Raw genomic sequence first — 18,629 nt, 5'->3', positions numbered from 1 at the left:
AAAAAAAAAAAAAAAAAAAAAAAAACAACAACAGAATTACTATGCCATTAAGGAAACGTTAAGTAAAGAAGCACACAAGATGGACATTAAGAAATCTTTTTTTTTTTTTTTTTAACAAGGTGATAGAGAGGGAGAAAAGAACGTCTTTTGTTCCTGACTAGCCTATCATGATCTAACCCTCTTGAATTTTTTTGAATATTAATGTGATATGCGGAACTTTAAAATGGTTCCCCAAAAAGGTCCTGCTTCAATTCCTAAAATTTGTGAATATAATAAGATATCACTCCCAAGATTATGTTATATCACATAACACAGTTAACCTTAAAGTAATGACATGATCTGGTGGAATTAATCTAATAAAATGAGCCCTTAAAAGCAGAGAGCTTTCTGGCCGGGTGCAGTGGCTCACACCTATAATCCCAGCACTTTGGGAGGCCAAGGCAGGCGGATCATGAGGTCAGGAGATGGAGACCGTCCTGGCTAACACGGTGAAACCCCATGTCTACCAAAAATACAAAAAATTAACCAGGTGTGGTGGCAGGTGCCTGTAGTCCCAGCCACACGGGAGGTTGAGGCAGGAGAATCGCTTGAACCCGGAAGGCGGAGCTTGCAGTGAGGCAAGATCACGCCACTGCACTCCAACCTGGGCAACAGAGCAAGACTCTGTCTCAAAAAAAAAAAAAAGCAGATAGCTTTCTTTCTGTGAGTGGTAGAAAAAGAGGAAGTCTAAAAGATCCTATGAAGGGGAGCTCAACTTGTTATTGCTGGCTTAAAAACAGAGGAGGGCTGCATGCAAAGAAATGTGAGTAGTGTTAAGAAGCTGAGCAAGGATCCTCGCTGACAGCCAGCAAGGAAATGCAGACCTCAGTCTTTTTTTTTTTTTGAGAAGTTTGTCTCTGTTCTGGGCTCCTTGCCCATGGACCATTTGCTGTCCACCTACTGGCCAGATGTTCTGGCCTGAGTCAACCCTCTGTCTCACTCTGTCGCCCAAGATGGAGTGAGTAAAATAGCGTGATCTCAACTCACTGCAACCTCCACTTCCTGAGTTCAAGCAATTCTCCTGCTTCAGCCTCCTGAGTAGCTGGGATTATAGGCACACACCACCACGCCCAGCTAATTTTTGTATTTTTAACAGAGATGGGGTTTCATCATGTTGTTCAGGCTGGTCTCGAACTTCTGACCTCAGCTCCTCCACCCGACTCCACCTCCCAAAGTGCTGGGATTATAGGTGTGAGCCACCACGCCCAGCTGACCTCAGTCTTATAACCACAAGGAATTGAATTTGGCAAAGCCTAGCACTGCTATCACCTTAATTTTGACCTTCTGAAACCATAGGCAGTGAAGTGAGGTGAGCCATGCCAGACTTCTAACCTAAAGAACTGTAAGCCAAAAAATGTGGGTTATCTTAAGCTCCTACATTTGTGTTAAACTTTACACAGCAATGGAAAACTAATATATTTACTTTCTGTATTATCTTTAGGTATAATGAGTTCCATAATATTAACTCCAGATACCTAAAGTAACAAACATCTTTGTCTTAAAATGTTAAACATTTTATATACTTCTTCACTTTAATCTTTATGACTCAAATTCTTTCAAAAAATTGTTATTATTAATAAATTTTTTGGGGGGGGATGTAGTCTCACTCTGTCTCTAGGCTGGAGTGCAGTGGCTGAAGAGATTCTCCTGCCTCAGCCTCCGGAGTAGCTGGGACTACAGGCAAGTGCCACCACGCCCAGCTAATTTTTGTATTTTTAGTAGAGATGGGGTTTCACCATGTTGGCCAGAATGGTCTCAATCGCTTGACCTTGTGAGTCACCCGCCTTGGCCTCCCAAAGTACTGGGATTACAGGTGTGAGCCACCACAACTGGCCTTTTTTTTTGAGATGGAGTCTGGCTCTGTTTCTCAGGCTGGAGTGCAGTGGCACAATCTCAGCTCACTGCAACCTCCGCCTCCCAGGTTCATGTGATTCTCCTGCCTCTGCCTCCTGGGTAGCTGGGATTACAGGCATGTGCCACCATGCCTGGCTAATTTTTATATTTTCAGTAGAGGTGGGGTTTTGCCATGTTCGTGGGCTGGTCTCAAACTCCTGACCTCAGGTGATCTAGCCACCTCCGCCTCCCAAAGTGCTGGGATTACAGGCGTGAGCCACCACACCCAGCCATATATCATTACTATAAAAAGTTTAGATTTTATATGGAACATTACTGGTCACCTAGTCCACCCTTCCTAATTTTATAGACATGGAAACAGAGACTAACAGAAATTAAGTATCTTGCTTAAGGACAATGATGGGGACTAGAAATTTAACATAAGCATCTGACTACATCCAAAATTTTTGTCACTCCCACAGCCATTATACCATCCACATCTTAATTATTGTGCTGTCTTTCTCTGACTGTTCTTAAACTTCATAAAATTGTTTTTCCAGTACAACCATCAGAAATTCGTGTAGTTTCCAGACTGCAGATATCTCAAGTTTCATGGAATAATATATTGTTATGCATAATCCTGTATTTTTCTTTTTTCTTTTTTTTTTTTTTTGAGACAGAGTTTTGCTCTGTCGCCCAGGCTGGAGTGCAATGGCACAATCTCAGCTCACTACAACATTCGCCTCCCGGGTTCAAGCAATTCTCCTGCCTCAGCCTCCCAAGTAGCTGAGATTACAGGTGCCTGCCACCACGCCCGGCTAATTTTATTGTATTTTCAGTAGAGACGGGGTGCAGCATGTTGGCCAGGCTGGTCTTGAACTGCTGACCTTGTGATCCGCCCACCTCGGCCTTCCAAAGTGCTGGGATTACAGGCGTGAGTCACCACGCCCAGCCCTATTCCTGCATTTTTCATGTGTACCTATTTCCTTGATTTTACCTGATTGCTTGGAAAATATATCATTTTCCCCTAAATGCATTACCTTACATTTGCCCATAATGAAGTTCTTCTGCCACTTTTCTGCCCACTCATACAGTCTTGTGCCGTTTTCATGAAGTTCATCCCTGTGACTTGGCATTTCACTACCCAGAAGTATGTAGTGTCATCTGTAAATTTGGAGAATTCACTGTGCACTCCCTCAAGAATATTTACAATCTGGTTAAATAAGACCATCCCCCAGCACCAATCCCTGGGGACCCCACTTCTCCATTTAGAAAATGTTCATTCTTTTTTAAACTTTCTTTCCTTTCCTACTTTTAAGCCCTTACTAATAATAGATTTAGCCAACATTAGATATTCACCTGGTTTCTTGTGAACTGTCTTGAGCAAACTTAGCAGCAGCTGGTAATAGACGTTCAGCCATATCCTTTGTTGCAGATAAAATACGTTCTGGTTCCATAAATTCCAATACATCTGATAAATGCTGGGCTGTACACCTTCTTACAGCAATGTGTAAATGGCTACAAGGAGACATGATCAATTAATACAGAGTTGTTATATAAACTATTCTCCAAAGATCTATGGATCTATGTTGTTTGTTTGTTTGTTTTGTTTTGTTTTTGTTTTTGGGGACAGGGTCGTGCTCTGTCACTTAGGCTGGAATGCAGTGATGCAATCATGGCTTACTGCAGCTTTGACCTCCTGGGTTCAAGTGATCCTCCTGCCTCAGCCTCCCAAGTAGCTGAGGCCACAGGCATGTGCCACCATACCCAGTTAATCTGATTTTATTTTTAGTACAGACGACGTCTCACTTTGTTGCCCAGGCTGGTCTCGAACTTCTGGGCTCAAGGGATCTTCTCACCTTGGCCTCCCAAAGTGCTGGGATTACAGATGTGAGCCACCACATGAGGCCAAAGATCAATCCTAAAGTTAAATGATTTAACAGCTCCTCAACAGTCATCCTGTGAGTCTGAAATGTCAAATTATTTGCATTACTTATCCCTTCCTCAAAAGTTAAAAGCAAAACAAAACAGACATTTAGTTATAGCTCTATGAATGCAAATAACATTATTGGAATAACAATAGGGTAACATTATTACAATAACTTTTATTGAGCTAAAAGTAGATCTACCATTTGATCTAGCAATCCCACTACTTGGTATCTACCCAAACGAAAAGAAGTCATTATGTGAAAAAGATACTTGCACATATATGTTTATAGCAACAAAATTCAAAATTACAAAGATGTAGAACCAACGTAAGTGCCCACAGACTAATCAGTGGATAAAGAAAATGGTATATATATATATACAGATATATATATATAGAAATACTACCCAGCCATTAAAATGAATTAAATAGTGTCTTTTGCAGAAACTTGTATGGAGCTGGAGGCCATTATTCTAAGTGAAATAACACAGGCGTAAAACACCAAAAACCGTATGTTCTCACCTGTACGTGACAGCTAAGTTATGAGTATGCAAAGCCATACAGGGTGATATATATAATGAACTAGATATAATGAACTTTAGAGAAAGAAGGAGAGCAGGAGGGGGTGAGGCATAAAAACTACACATTAGGTACAATGTACACTACTCAAGTGATGGGTGCACAAAAATCTCAGAATTCACTATTACACAATTCACCCATGTAACAAAAAAACCACTTGTACCCCAAAAGCTACTGAAATAAAAATTAATAAAAAAATAATAATAATTGTAAGGCTCCTAAAGCCAAATTGCCTAGATGATTTTGTGTGGCAGACATTTTGCCAGGTGCTCGAGGGACACAAGAAGTATACATATCCTATGAGAAAAATAATAACAACATTATTCTTTTCATATTCAGCATGTAGTATAATGTTTATCTCATAGGAACTTTTTAATAAATGTTTTTTGACCAATATAATACTAAGATTTGCTTGTTTCTTTTCTACACTCCTGATTGCAACATTTCATTTTTAGTTTAAAGACATTTCAAGGTCATTTTGAACATTACCTTTGTCCACCATTGATAAGAGAAACAACTGCACGTGCAGGAGTTACATTATTAACCATAGCTCTCAATGCTTTGTCAACATCTTCTCTTATAAATGTATTTGATTCACCAGCCTTCTGCAACAAAACTTTTACTGTGGTATCTAGCTCTTGATCCATGCTCTTTTTCAAATAAGTGAAAAGATCACTTAAACAGACCACAGCAGCACGAGAAACTCCAGAACGTAAATTTTTCACCTAAAAAAAAATTTCAAAATGTACATTTTGCTGATATTCTGCAAGAAAATCACTAATAATAACTTGGAAAGGAATTTTACAATTTTTTTTTTTTTGAGTTAGAGTCTCGCTCTGTCGACTAGGCTGGAGTGCAGTAGCTTCATTTCAGCTCACTGCAACTTCTGCCTCTCAGGTCCAAGCAATTTTCATGCCTCAGCCACCTGAGTAGCTGGGATTACAGGTGCACACCACCATGCCCAGCTAATTTTTGTATTTTTAGTCCAAATGGGGTTTTGCCATGTTGGGCAAGCTGGTCTTGAACTCCTGGCTTCAAGTAACATATCTTAAGCTGGGCATGGTGGCTTACACCTGTAATCCCAGCACTTTGGGAGGCCAAGGTGGGTGGATCACCAGGTCAGGAGATCAAGACCAGCCTGGCTACTCAAAATACAATTTTTTTTTTTTTTTTTGAGACGGAGTCTCGCTCTGTCACCCAGGCTATAGTGCAGTGGCCGGATCTCAGCTCACTGCAAGCTCCGCCTCCCGGGCTCACGCCATTCTCCTGCCTCAGCCTCCCGAGTAGCTGGGACTACAGGCGCCTGCCACCTCGCCCGGCTAGTTTTTTGTAGTTTTTAGTAGAGACAGGGTTTCACCGTGTTAGCCAGGATGGTCTTGATCTCCTGACCTCGTGATCCACCCGTCTCGGCCTCCCAAAGTGCTGGGATTACAGGCTTGAGCCACCGCACCCGGCCAAAATACAAAATTTAGCCAGGCATGGTGGCATGTGCCTGTAATCCCAGCTACTTGGGAGACTGAGGCAGGAGAATCTCTTGAACCTAGGAGGAGAAGGTTGCAGTGACCCGAGATCGCACCATTGCACTACAGCCTGGGCGACAGAACAAGATTCCATTTCAAAAACAAACAAAACCCCACATGTTAATATATATTATCTTTAGTCTTAAGAATCAACATCTATTAAGTTTCTCTTAATGTTGCNCCCAGGCTGGAGTGCAGTGGCCGGATCTCAGCTCACTGCAAGCTCCGCCTCCCGGGCTCACGCCATTCTCCTGCCTCAGCCTCCCGAGTAGCTGGGACTACAGGCGCCTGCCACCTCGCCCGGCTAGTTTTTTGTAGTTTTTAGTAGAGACAGGGTTTCACCGTGTTAGCCAGGATGGTCTTGATCTCCTGACCTCGTGATCCACCCGTCTCGGCCTCCCAAAGTGCTGGGATTACAGGCTTGAGCCACCGCACCCGGCCAAAATACAAAATTTAGCCAGGCATGGTGGCATGTGCCTGTAATCCCAGCTACTTGGGAGACTGAGGCAGGAGAATCTCTTGAACCTAGGAGGAGAAGGTTGCAGTGACCCGAGATCGCACCATTGCACTACAGCCTGGGCGACAGAACAAGATTCCATTTCAAAAACAAACAAAACCCCACATGTTAATATATATTATCTTTAGTCTTAAGAATCAACATCTATTAAGTTTCTCTTAATGTTGCAAATTAAGACATGGACTAGTTTAATTAAATACAGGCCTTTTATAACATATGGTACAGAGTTGTTTAAACATTTTAAAGGTCAAATAAACAGTATATTTATCCTTTGTTATTCTAACAATCCTTAACTCATCTGAAAAATACGTTTACCTCTTGAACAACTGAAAAATTTGTTTCATGCAACTTTGTGTTCAGTATCTCAGAATGAAAAGCAGCTAAGCATCTAATAAAATTCAGTCCCTCAATTTTCTTCTCCCTATGGGAAAAAGAAATGACAAGATCATTCGTTACATAGGACTCAACTGGAACAGGATCACAAATGTCTTCTTTTCTGTGTATGGAATATTGCCAATGAAGAGGTTCAGAAAGGTGAGAAAGGCTCAGATGAAAAGTTTGAGTTTAGCAGAGGTTGGTTCATGAGTTTGAGGGAAAGAAGCCATCTCCATAATATAAAAGTGTAATGTGGCCGGGTGCGGTGGCTTACACCTGTAATACCAGCACTTTGGGAGGCCAAGGTTGGCGGATCTAGAGGTCAGGAGTTCGAGACCAGCCTGGCCAACATGGTGAAACCCCATCTCTGCTAAAAATACAAAAATTAGCTGGGCGTGGTGGTGGACACCTGTAATTCCAGCTACTCAGGAGGCTGAGGCAGGAGAATCACTTGAACCTGGGAGGTGGGGGTTGCAGTGAGCCAAGATCACACCACTGCACTCCAGCCTGGGTGACAGGGCAAGACTCCGTCTCAAAGAGAAAAAAAAAAAATAAAAGTGCAATGTGAAGCAGTAGGTGCTAATGTAGAAGCTGCAGCAAGTTATCCAGAAGATCTAGGTAAGGTAATAGATACGAGTAGCTACACAAAACAACAGATATTCAATGTAAATGAAACAGTCTCCTATTAGAAGATGCCATCTAGGACTTTCAAAATCAGTATGATTCCTAGGTGCTAAATTTTCAGAATTGAAGTTATGTTAGCATGCATGAAAACAACATTAATATCCTTGTACATCTCCATCAGAGCTCATGAGTGACCAAGTACATTGTCAACGAACAGTAATATTTGCTGTGATTGCTAAAATTACCACAGCCAGCCACTACCACCCTGATCAGTCAGCAGTCATCAACATCAAGGTAAGATCCTCCACTAGCAAAAAGATTACAACTCACTTAGGGTTCAGGTGATCAGTAATAGCAATTAAGTGTTTTTTAATTAAGGCATATATTTTTTAGGCATAATACTACTGTGCACTTACTAGACTACATTATAGTAAACATATCTTTTAGATTTAAAAGATTATAATTATATTAACTTATACAATCTATAACTGTGTACCTTATATAATTATAATATAGATATAATTGTAGATTTGTGTATTTCTCCTTAAATTTCTATTAGTTTTTTCCTTCACGTATTCTGAAGCATTCATATGTGCTCTCTCTCTCTATATATATATGTATGTGTATGTGTGTGTGTTAGGACTGATACGTCTTCTTGATGAACAGACCCTTTTATGATTTAACAATAGGCCTGGTTAGCTGGTCCTTCATTATCTGTCCCTTGGTAATAAAGAGTTACAATTTTTGGTAAGGATTTAAATTTTTTTTCCCTAGTGTTCTAGAGAGCTACCAAACTGCTTTCTGTGAGGAAGTCCCATGGTCTGGTTTATATCTTAACAGTATTAACAGCTATTATATGAGATGGAGTAATAATACAAGCATGGAAGCCAGTGATGAAACTATGATAGCCACGTGGGAGACAACTACAGCATGAACTAGAGGGATGGCAGCAGAGATTGAAGTAGGTAATTGGTTTCAGGATATGTTCTGAAAATATAAGAATTGATGGAATGTAAAGAAATGAGAGGCCAGGTGCAGTGGCTCACGCCTATAATCCTAACACTTTGGGAGGCTGAGGCGGGCAGATTGCTTGAGCCCAGTATTTCGAGACCAGCTTGGGTGAAACTCCGTCTCTACAAGGAATACAAAAATTAGCCAGGCATGATGGTGTGCACCTGTAGTCCCAGCTACTTGCATGGCTGACGTGGGAGGATCACCTGAGCCCACAGAGGTCAATGTTGCAGTAAGCTGTGATCATGCCACCGCACTTCAGCCTGGGTGACACAGTGAGACCAGTGAGACTCTGTCTCAAACAAACAAACAAAGACAAAAAAAGAAGTCAATCCTGACTTGGAATGAACAACCAAATGTGTATGGCAGGGCTGTTAACTAAGACAGTGAACACGAGGGAGAAGTATATTTCAGATTAGGAAGAGGGGAAATAAGTTCTGTGTTAAGAATTTTATCTCTATGTTCTTATGCTATATTAGGAATCAGTCTGTAGTTTTCCTGTCTTTGGTTTTGGTATCAGAGTAATGGTGGCCTCAATGAATGAGATGAGAACTTCATCTTATTCAATGTTCTAGAAGTATATGTAGAATTAGTATCTTCGTAAAAAGTTTGGGATAAACTATCAGAAACTGAAGATTTCTTTGTGGAAACTTTTTTTTCAGAGGGAATCTTGCTATGTCACACAGGCTGGAGTGCAGTGGCACAATCTTGGCTCACTGCAACCACCGCCTCCTGGGTTCAAGCGATTCTCCTGCCTCAGCCTCCAGAGTACCTGGGATTACAGGCGTGCACCACCATGGCCGGCTAATTTTTGTATTTTTAGTAGAGACTAGGTTTCACATGTTGGCCAGGTGGTCTCGAACTCCTGACCTCAAGTGATCTGCCTGCCTCAGCCTCCCAAAGTGCTAGGATTACAGGCGTGAGCCACCACTCCTGGCCTCTTTGCAGGAAAATTTAAACATAAATTCAATTTCATTAATAGATACTGGGTTATACAAGTTATTATTATTTTTTTTTGGAGACAGAGTCTCGCTCTGTTGCCCAGGCTGGAGTGCAGTGGCACAATCTCAGCTCACTGCAACCTTCTCCTCCTAGGTCCAAGCATTCTTGTGCCTCAGCCTCCTGAATAGCTGGGATTACAGGCATGCACCGCCACATGTGGCTAATTTTTGTATTTTTAGTAGAGATGGGATTTCACCATGTTAGCCGGGCTGGTGTTGAACTCCTGGCCTCAAGTGATCCGCCTGCCTTGGCCTCCCAAAAGTGCTGGAATTACAGGCATGAGCCACTGTGCCCGGTCACAAGTTATCTAATTCTTTATGAATGAGTTTTGGTAATTTGTGTCTTTCAAATAATTTGTCCATTTCGCCTAAGTTGTTGTATTTTGGGGCATCATGCTGTTTATCATATTTCTATATTATCTGTTTAACAGCTGTATGATCAGTAGTGATGTTTCTTCTTTCATTCTTGATGTTAGCAATTTTTCTCTTCTTTTTCTTGGTCAATCTGACAAGAGGCTTATCCATTTTATTGATCTTCTCCAAGAACCTGCTTTTGCTTTCACTGATTTTCTCTATTGTTCTCCATTGCAATGATTTCCACACAGATCTTTATTATTTCCTTTCTTTGCTTACTTTGGGCTTCATGTGCTCTTCTGTTTCTAGTTTCTTAAGGTGAAAGCTGATTTCCTTTATATAGAACTTTTCTTCTTTTCTAATATAGGTGTTATAGTGTGACATATTCCTCTTTAATTTGGCTACATCCCACAAATTTTGATGTTTCATTCTTTATTTCATCAAATTCAAAATAATTTGTAATTTTCCTTTTGATTTCTTCTTAGATCCATAGGTTACACATGTAAGTGTGTTACTTAGTTTCTAAATATTTGAGCACTTTCCAAACACCTGTCATTAATTTCCAATTTAATTCCAGAGAAGAAAATTTGTAAAATCCGATTCCTTTAAAATTACTTGTTTTATAGCCTAGAATAAGGTCTTTCTTGATAAATATGTCTTGTGGACTTGAACAGAATGTGAATTCTGCTGCTGTAGGTGGAATGTGTTATAAATGTTAAGTAGGTCACATGGATGGCAGTGGCGGCCCCTCTGGAGTGGCCACTGTGAAGACACCAGCTGTGGCAGGGAAGGTACAGCAGGGACTGTGTGCTCCATGGAGCCAGCGGGAGCCAGGAACAGGTGGGAGCCTTGCCCCCTTCTGAGTAGAAGGGGAAGGAGCCCTGACTTCCTGGGCACAGCTGTAGCCATTCAGCCACAGCTGCAGACCTGGGCATCCCTGTGCTCTCAGGGTCCCTGGAAATCCCCCTTCTCAACAGGCTCAAAAGTGTCTTCTCCCACTGCCTGGCTTCTCCCCACTCCCAGCACAACCTCCAATTTTGGAACAAAGTTGTGGCTGATCCCGGGTGCTGTCAGGACATAGCTGGGTGTGCATGCACTTGGGGTAGTGCTGACATGGTCCCCACTGGACTTTGGGCATCAACAAGCATGGGAAGGAAGCCAGGAGCATGCTGAGGGCAGCTTGGTGTGGGCCTGCAGGCACCCCTCAGCACGAACAGCCTGGGCACTGTGGACAGCAGGTTGATGGTGGCAGGAGGCAGACAGGCTCCTGGGCAGAAAGCAGCAGGTGAAGCCTCACCTTCAAGCCAGGGACAGACTGCAGCTTGTAGGGGTGGGCTGCTAGTTTCACAGACTGGAGTGAGAACTTATGGTGCTTTTTCCAGGCCTGTCCATGGACCAATCAGCATGCACTTCTTCCTCTCTGAAGCCCATAAAAATCCCAGACTCAGCCAGACTCTGGCAGATGGGATGACCTGCCTGTGGAGAAAAGCTACCCTCTGTGGGTCTCCTCTCTGCTGAGAGCTGTACACTCATCAGCACAACCTGCCTGCGGATAGAAGCTACCCTCTCTAGGTTTCCTCTCTGCTGAGGGCTGCAGAGACACCAGAACAACCTGCCTGTGGATAGCAGCTACCCACTCTGGGTCTCCTCTGCACTTGGGGCTGCACAGATGTCAGGATGACCTGCCTGTGGATAGGAGCTACCCCACTCTGAGTCTCCTCTCCATTGAGGGTTGCACAGATGTCAGGACGACTTGCCAGCAGAAAGGAGCTACCCACTTCAGGTCTTCTGAGAGGTATACTGTTGCTCAATAAAGCATCTCTTCACCTTGCTCCACAACTGGAGGTCCATATACCTAATTCTTCTTGGACTCAGGACAAGAATTCAGGACTGAAAGATCTGTAACACAAACATGGCTGAAAACTCCCCCTACCCCAATCACACTGCAACCACTCATGACATTGTGGGCAACGAGAAGATGAGAAGAAAGGAGAAAATAGCTGTGGCCCTATGGGGAACCCAAACTTAGGAGCTTCCCAAGTAAGGGCTGGCATACTCTCTTTGGGGCTCTGCAGTTGCTGGCATCTCCAAGCTTCTGGGTGCCACCACATTCCCTGGTGCCCACAGTAGAAGCTGCTTGTGGTATGTCTGGTCCAGCTGTAGCTGGTCCAGCTGTAGCAGGAAGCCAGCAGCTGTGCCAGTGCATGGAGCTGCCTATCCTGCCACAGCCAGCATATGCCTGGCTGTGTGCAGTGGCCGGACCCCATGCTCATGCACCCCTCACTGCTCTGTGCCTGGCTCACCCTTTGCAGGCATAGGATCTGGGTTGGTAGCAAAAGCCAAGCACAGCCTGCAAGGCCAAGTGGGCAAAACGAGCCCGAGTGGGCCTGAGCAAAACTTGGGCAAAGGTGCCACTGGCCACAGATGTTTCTGGCTATCAAAGTAACACCTTAAGGATCCCATGACAACATTGGTCAATACTGTTGTTCAGGCCAGGTGTGGTGACCCTGTAATCCCAACACTTTGGAAGGCTGAGGTGGATGGATTGCTTGAGCCCAGGTATATGAGACCAGACTGAGTAACATAGAAAAACCCCATCTCTACTAAAAATACATACAAAAAAGCATTGTCCAATTCTACATCTTTACTGATTTTCCTTTTTTTTTTTTTTTTTTTTTTTTTTTTTTTTGAGATGGAGTCTAGCTCTGTCACCCAGGCTGGGGTGCAGTGGCCCGATCTTGGCTCAACATAACCTCTGCCTCCCAGGTTCAAGCGATTCTCCTGCCTCAGCCTCCCAAGTAGCTGGGACTACAGGCCTGCCCAGCTAATTTTTTTTTTTTTTTTTTTGTATTTTTAGTAGAGATGGGGTTTCACCATGTTAACCAGGATGTTCTCAATCTCCTGACCTCATGATCTGCCTGCCTCGGTCTCCCAAAGTGTTGGGATTACATGCATGAGCCACCGCACCTGGCCATCTTTACTGATTTTCTTTAAACTTGTTCTATTTATTAATGAGAGAGGATTATTGAAGTTCCAATTATAACTAGAAATTTATTTCTCCTTGCAGTTCTATTAGTTTTTGCTTAATGTATTTTCTTTTTTTTTTCTTTTTTTTTGAGACGGAGTCTCGCTCTGTCACCCAAGCTGGAGTGCAGTGGCCGGATCTCAGCTCACTGCAAGCTCCGCCTCCCGGGTTTAGGCCATTCTCCTGCCTCAGCCTCCCAAGTAGCTGGGACTACAGGCGCCCGCCACCTCACCCGGCTAGTTTTTTGTATTTTTTAGTAGAGACGGGGTTTCACCCTGTTAGCCAGGATGGTCTCGATCTCCTGACCTCGTGATCCGCCTGTCTCGGCCTCCCAAAGTGCTGGGATTACAGGCTTGAGCCACCACGCCCGGCTGCTTAATGTATTTTCAAGCAATATTATATGGTAAATAAGTATCAGGACTTCCATGTCCTCTTGATGAATTAATTCCTTTATAACTATAAAATGACCCTCTTTATTCTGGATGTGGTAGACAGAATCCTAAGATGGCATCCATAACTCCTACCCCTGATTTACACAACCTGTATTACACCCTCTCCATGAATGTGTTGCGATATCACTCCCTGTGAGTGATATGTGAATGTGTTGGGATATCACTCCCTGTGATCATATTAAGTGTGATGGCAAAAGAGATTTGCAGATTTAATTATGGTCCCTAATCAGCTGACATCAAGTTAATCAAAAGGGAGATTATCCTGGGGAGGCTTTACCTCCCTTAAAAGAGATAAGCAGCAGCAGCAGCAGCAGCAGAGATTCTTCTCCTGGCTTCGAAGAAGCAAGCTTCATATTAAGAGGATCTATGTCTGTGTGTGTAGCACATAATAAGGACATGAGAGTTGACCTCTAGAAGATTGATAGGGTTTGGCTATGTCCCAGGATTCAGGAGGGAACCACGGGGAGGTAACTGAATCATGGGGGCCGGTCTTCCCTGTGCTATTCTCATGGTGAATAAGTCTCACAAGATCGATGGGTTTATCAGGGGTTTCCGCTTTTGCTTCATTTTCTCTTGCTGCCACCATGTAAGAAGTGCCTTTTGCCTCCTGCCATGATTCTGAGGCCTCCCCAGTCATGTGGAACTGTAAGTCCAATTAAACCTCTTCTCAGTCTTGGATATGTCTTTATCAGCAGCATGAAAACGGACTAATACAAAAATGAAAACCTCCATTGCACATCTAAAAGGAAGACAATTCTTCCAATGAGCTTCTAAGAAAACTGAAAGATGAGATCGCATCCCTGGCTGACACTTTGATTTCACCCTAGTGATATCCTGAGCAAAGAGTTGAATTAACTTGTATCTGATCTCTTGACCCAGAAAACTGACAGTTAATCAATTTGTGTGGTTTGAATCCATTGAGTTTGTGGCAATTTGTTACATAACAATATAAAATAAATACTCTCATTAATATTCTTTGCTTTGAAATATACTTTGATATTAATATAGCCACATAATCTATCTTTTGATTAGTGTTAGCATGGTATACATCTTTTTGCATCTCTACTTTTTACTTGTACCTATATGTTTAAACGGAATTTCTTATAGGCAGCATATAGTTGAGTCTTGCTTTTTAATCTAATCTCACTAGGGTGTTTAGTTCATCTACATTTAATGTGATTAGATTATTGGGTTTAAGTCTATTATCTTGCTGTTTGTTTTCTATTTGTCTCATCTTTTCTTTATAATTATTTTTATAGTTACATTTTATCTCCTTTGTTGCCTTACCAACAAAACTTCTGTGTTATTTTACTGGTTACTTATTGGTCTACCTTGAAGTGATAAATATCATTTCATATGTAAGAATGGTAAAGCAATACTCCCAGGTCTTCCCTTTGGGCCTCTGTATCAAAATGTCAGACATTTTGCTTCTTTTAAAACTTTTCTTTTTTTAAGAGACAAGGTCTCGCTCTGTTGTCCAGGCTGGCCTGTAGTGGCACAATCACAGCTCACTGCAGTCTCGAACCCCTGGTGATCCTTCTGCCTCAGCCTCCTGAGTAGCCAGGACTACAGAAACACATCACTGCATCCAGATTTTTAATTTTTTTTTTTTTTTTTTTCTAGAGATGAGGTCTTGCTATATTGCAAAGGCTGGTCTTGAACTTTTGGGCTCAAGCAATCCTCCTGGCTCAGCCTCATAAAGTGCAGGGATTACAAATGTGAGACACCATGCCCGGTCCACTACTTTTATTTTTGAAAGATATTTTCATTGGATATAGAATTCTAGATTGACAGCTTGTTTTTCCTTTCAGTACTCTAAATTTAATTTCACTGAACTGTTTTTTGGTTTGCAGTGTATTTGATGAGTAGTCTGATCTTTGTTCTATATGTAATGTCTTGCCCCTAGCTATTTTTAAGATTTTCTCCATCCCTAATTTTAGGCCTTTTGATTATATCTCCTTTGAAATATTTCTTTTCATGTTTCTTGTGTTTGGTGTTCATTGAACTTCTTAGATCTCTGAGTTTACAGTTTTCATCAAATTTGAACAAATTGTGTCCATTTTTTTTCTGCAAATATTCTTTTCTTTTCTGTCTCCTTCTCTGTCTGGTAACTCCAATTACACATAACTTGAAGTTGTCCCACAATTGACAGATTTTCTGGACTTTTTTTTCAGTCTTGTTTCTCTCACTTTCATTTTGAATTTTTTTTTTTTTTTTTCCTTGAGACAGACTCTCACCCTGTTGCCCAGGTTGGGGTGCAGTGGTACAATCTCAGTTCACTGCAACCTCCGCCTCCCAGGTTTAAGCGATTCTCCTGCCCCAGTCGCCCCAGTAGCTGGGACTACAGGTGTGCATCACCACAACTGGCTAATTTCTATATTTTTGGTAGAGACAGGATTTTGCCATATTGGCCAGCCTACACTGTTTCATTTTGAATAGTTTCAATGGTTACGTCTTCAACTTCACTAATCTTTTCTTCTGGAATATCTAACCTATTAATCTCATCCAGTGTATTTCTCATCTCAGACATTATAGCTTTCATCTGTAGACATTAGTTTTGGTTTTCTTATATATATTATATCTCTTTACTTGCTCAACCTTTCCTCTAACCTCGCTAACGCATGCAATTGTTACAGTTACAATGTCTTTGTCTACTAATTCTATCATCTGTGTCATTTTTGCATTGGTTGCACTTGCTGGCTTTTTTTCTTCTCACTATTGGTTATATTTTCCTGCTTCTCTGCATGCCTGGTAATTTCGTATTGGATGCCAAACATTATAAATTTTACTTTAGCTATTTTTGTATTCCTATAATTATTCTTCAGCTTTGTTCTGGGATATAGTTATTTGAAAACGTATTCCAAATAAGGATCAAATGTTTGATCCTCTCAGGCCTTGCTTTTAAACTTCGTTAGGTGGGAACCAAACATTCAGTCTATGGTTTAAATTACTACACTATGGAGCAAAACTCTCTGAGTATTCTACCCAATGCCCTGTGAATTATGAACTTTTCCTCTCTGCTGGTGGGAACAGGAAGTATTATTAATATTGTATATGCTCCTGACATTGTTCCTTGTAACTTTTTTGAGTGGTTCTTGTTCTGGCCTCAGGAAATATATTTACATGCAAGCACCGACCCATTGTCTGCTAACATTTGAATAAAATCCTCTTATGATCTCTGGAGCTCTCTGTGGAGCTCTATCTGGCACTTTGTCCTGCAAAGTCTAGTCACCATGACCTCCTCAAACTCTCAGCACCATGTCCATCTCTGCTGCTATCTGCCTGTTTTTCCCTCCTTTAGCTGCAATCTGGAAACTCTTTCCAGAAAGCAAGCTGGGTAATTGTAGGGCTCACCTGGTCTGTTTCCTGTCTCTCAGAGATCTTTCCATAGCCTGGTGAAGAGTATCTTGAAAACTATTGTTTTTTGTTGTTGCTATTTCTTTGCTTTTGAGATGGAGTCTCACTCTGTCATCCAGACTGGAGTGCAGTGACACGATCTCGGCTCACTGCAACCTCTGCCTCCCAGCTTCAAGCGATTCTTGTGTCTCAGCCTCCCAAGTGGTTGCTACTACAGACGTGCGGCACCATACCCCAGCTGATTTTTTTCGTTTTTCAGTAGAGACAGGGTTGGCCAGGCTGGGCTTGAACTCCTGACCTCAAGTGATTTGGCCTCCCAAAGTGCTGAGATTACAGGCATGAGCCACTGTGCCCGGCCCTTAAAAACTATTGTTTCATATATTTTGTATAATTGTATTAGATCTTTCATGTATGAGGGCAAATACAGTCCTGTTAATCCATGTTGGCAGGAAGAAGTTCAGGATTTCTTTTCTGGATATGTTAAATTTAAGACGTCTACTGGTATCTAAGTGAAAGGGCCAAGTTGGCTGTTGGATTACTTCTTTTTGAGTCTAGAGCTCACAATGATACCAGGGATACAGATACACATTTATGAAATATGAAATATCAGAGTTTAGATGGAATTTAAAGCTGTGAGACTGAATGAAATAATTTAAGAAGGGATTGGTAAACTATGGCTCATGGGCCAAATCTGGCTCCATCAGATTTTTTTAATGAGTAAAGTTTTCATATGTTTTATAAGAAAAGTTTCACAGAAACACAGCTATGCCCATTTGTTTAGATACTATCGGCAACAAAGGCATCTGCCCTACAAAGTCTAAAATACCTATTACCTGGATCTTTACAGAAAAGATCGCCAGAAAAGACTGCCCTTGAGCTACAAAATCAATGTACAAAGAGAATGCCAGTGGATTAAATTCTGCAGAACTTCTATTTTTTTTTTTTTTTTTTTTTTGAGACAGAGTTTCACTGTGTTGCCCAGGCTGGAGTGCAGCTGCCCACTTTTGGCTCACTGCAACCTCCACCTCCCGGATTCAAGCAATTCTCCTGCCTCAGCCTCCCAAGTAGGTGGGACTATAGGCGCCGCCACCATGCCTGGCTAATTTTTTTGTATTTTTAGTAGAGATGGGGTTTCACTATGTTGGCCAGGCTCGTCTTGAACTCTTGACCTCATGATCTGCCTACCTCGGCCTCCCAAAGTGCTGGGATTACAGGCATGAGCCACCGTGCCTGGCCTGGAGGTTTTTAAAAAATAGGAGATATTATGGCACATTTGAAAGTTGATGAATATGCTCTAGAACAGAGGCAAAACTGATGAAGAGGTATAAGATGGGGACAATGAGAGATACTGAAGGAACAAGGGAGGAAATGAGACAAAGGCAGTAAGTGGACACTCCTGCTGAAACACGTGGGATGCACATTGCCACTGTCTTTTGTCTCCCTTTAAGTTATTGGCTGGGCTGGTTGGGTGGCTGCTATCACTGCAATAAGAGCAGGTAAGTATTTCCAGGACAATTAAAAATTATATTTCACAGAGAAATACTTTGAGAAACGGTGAAATTTGTATCCCGTTACCAAAGGGTTTACATAATCCATAATAAAGCTAAATTATATTCTTATGGCATGTAAGTTATAACACAACTGGTAATAAAGTACTATTAGGACCAGAGTTCAGCTACATTAATAAGCTGAAAAGACTCTGATGCGTAAGAACTAAATAATTGTTTCTAAGGTTATTTTAATAGAAAATGTGTTTCAAGATTTTTAATTAAATATTTACAGAAAGCTTTAGAACTCTGCTTAGTTTTAAGTTAAGGATGGTGAACTTACCAATCCTCATCAGCCAAAAGCCTCAGGGCTTCTGTCAGTGCTATTTCTGGTTTAGAGAATGGTCGTAGTTCTGATAGATCCATTATTTCTGGACTATGAGTGACAGAAGACATCCTTTCTTTATACTGTGAAATGACTCCAGTAGATGTTTCACCTAAAACAAAATATATTAAACTATGAGAGAA

At 41.8% G+C, this 18,629-nt stretch overlaps 2 protein-coding genes across 4 annotated transcripts in view; one reads left to right on the top strand and one right to left on the bottom strand.

Annotated features, from left to right (window-relative positions):
• The window catches only part of TOGARAM1 (TOG array regulator of axonemal microtubules 1), a 118,783-nt gene that overhangs the window by 27,560 nt on the left and 72,594 nt on the right, over positions 1-18,629 (bottom strand). Inside the window, 4 exon segments of the mRNA XM_017884180.1 lie at positions 3,232-3,390; positions 4,868-5,103; positions 6,731-6,836; positions 18,445-18,598. Coding sequence (XP_017739669.1) covers positions 3,232-3,390; positions 4,868-5,103; positions 6,731-6,836; positions 18,445-18,598 — 655 coding nt within the window.
• KLHL28 (kelch like family member 28) overlaps positions 8,176-18,629 on the top strand; it is a 122,902-nt gene continuing 112,448 nt past the window's right edge. For all 3 annotated transcript variants that reach the window (XM_017884182.1, XM_017884185.1, XM_017884186.1), the window contains exon 1: positions 8,176-8,375. In XM_017884182.1, coding sequence (XP_017739671.1) covers positions 8,358-8,375 — 18 coding nt within the window. In that variant the 5' untranslated portion in view covers positions 8,176-8,357. The remainder of the gene's footprint in view (positions 8,376-18,629) is intronic.

The sequence above is a fragment of the Rhinopithecus bieti genome, unplaced genomic scaffold, assembly GCF_001698545.2.
Source record: "Rhinopithecus bieti isolate Rb0 unplaced genomic scaffold, ASM169854v2 scaffold_14876, whole genome shotgun sequence".
In the NCBI taxonomy this organism is placed as follows: domain Eukaryota; kingdom Metazoa; phylum Chordata; class Mammalia; order Primates; family Cercopithecidae; genus Rhinopithecus; species Rhinopithecus bieti.
The sequence above is the reverse complement of the archived record's forward strand: the minus strand, read 5'-3'. Positions and strand labels throughout refer to the sequence as shown.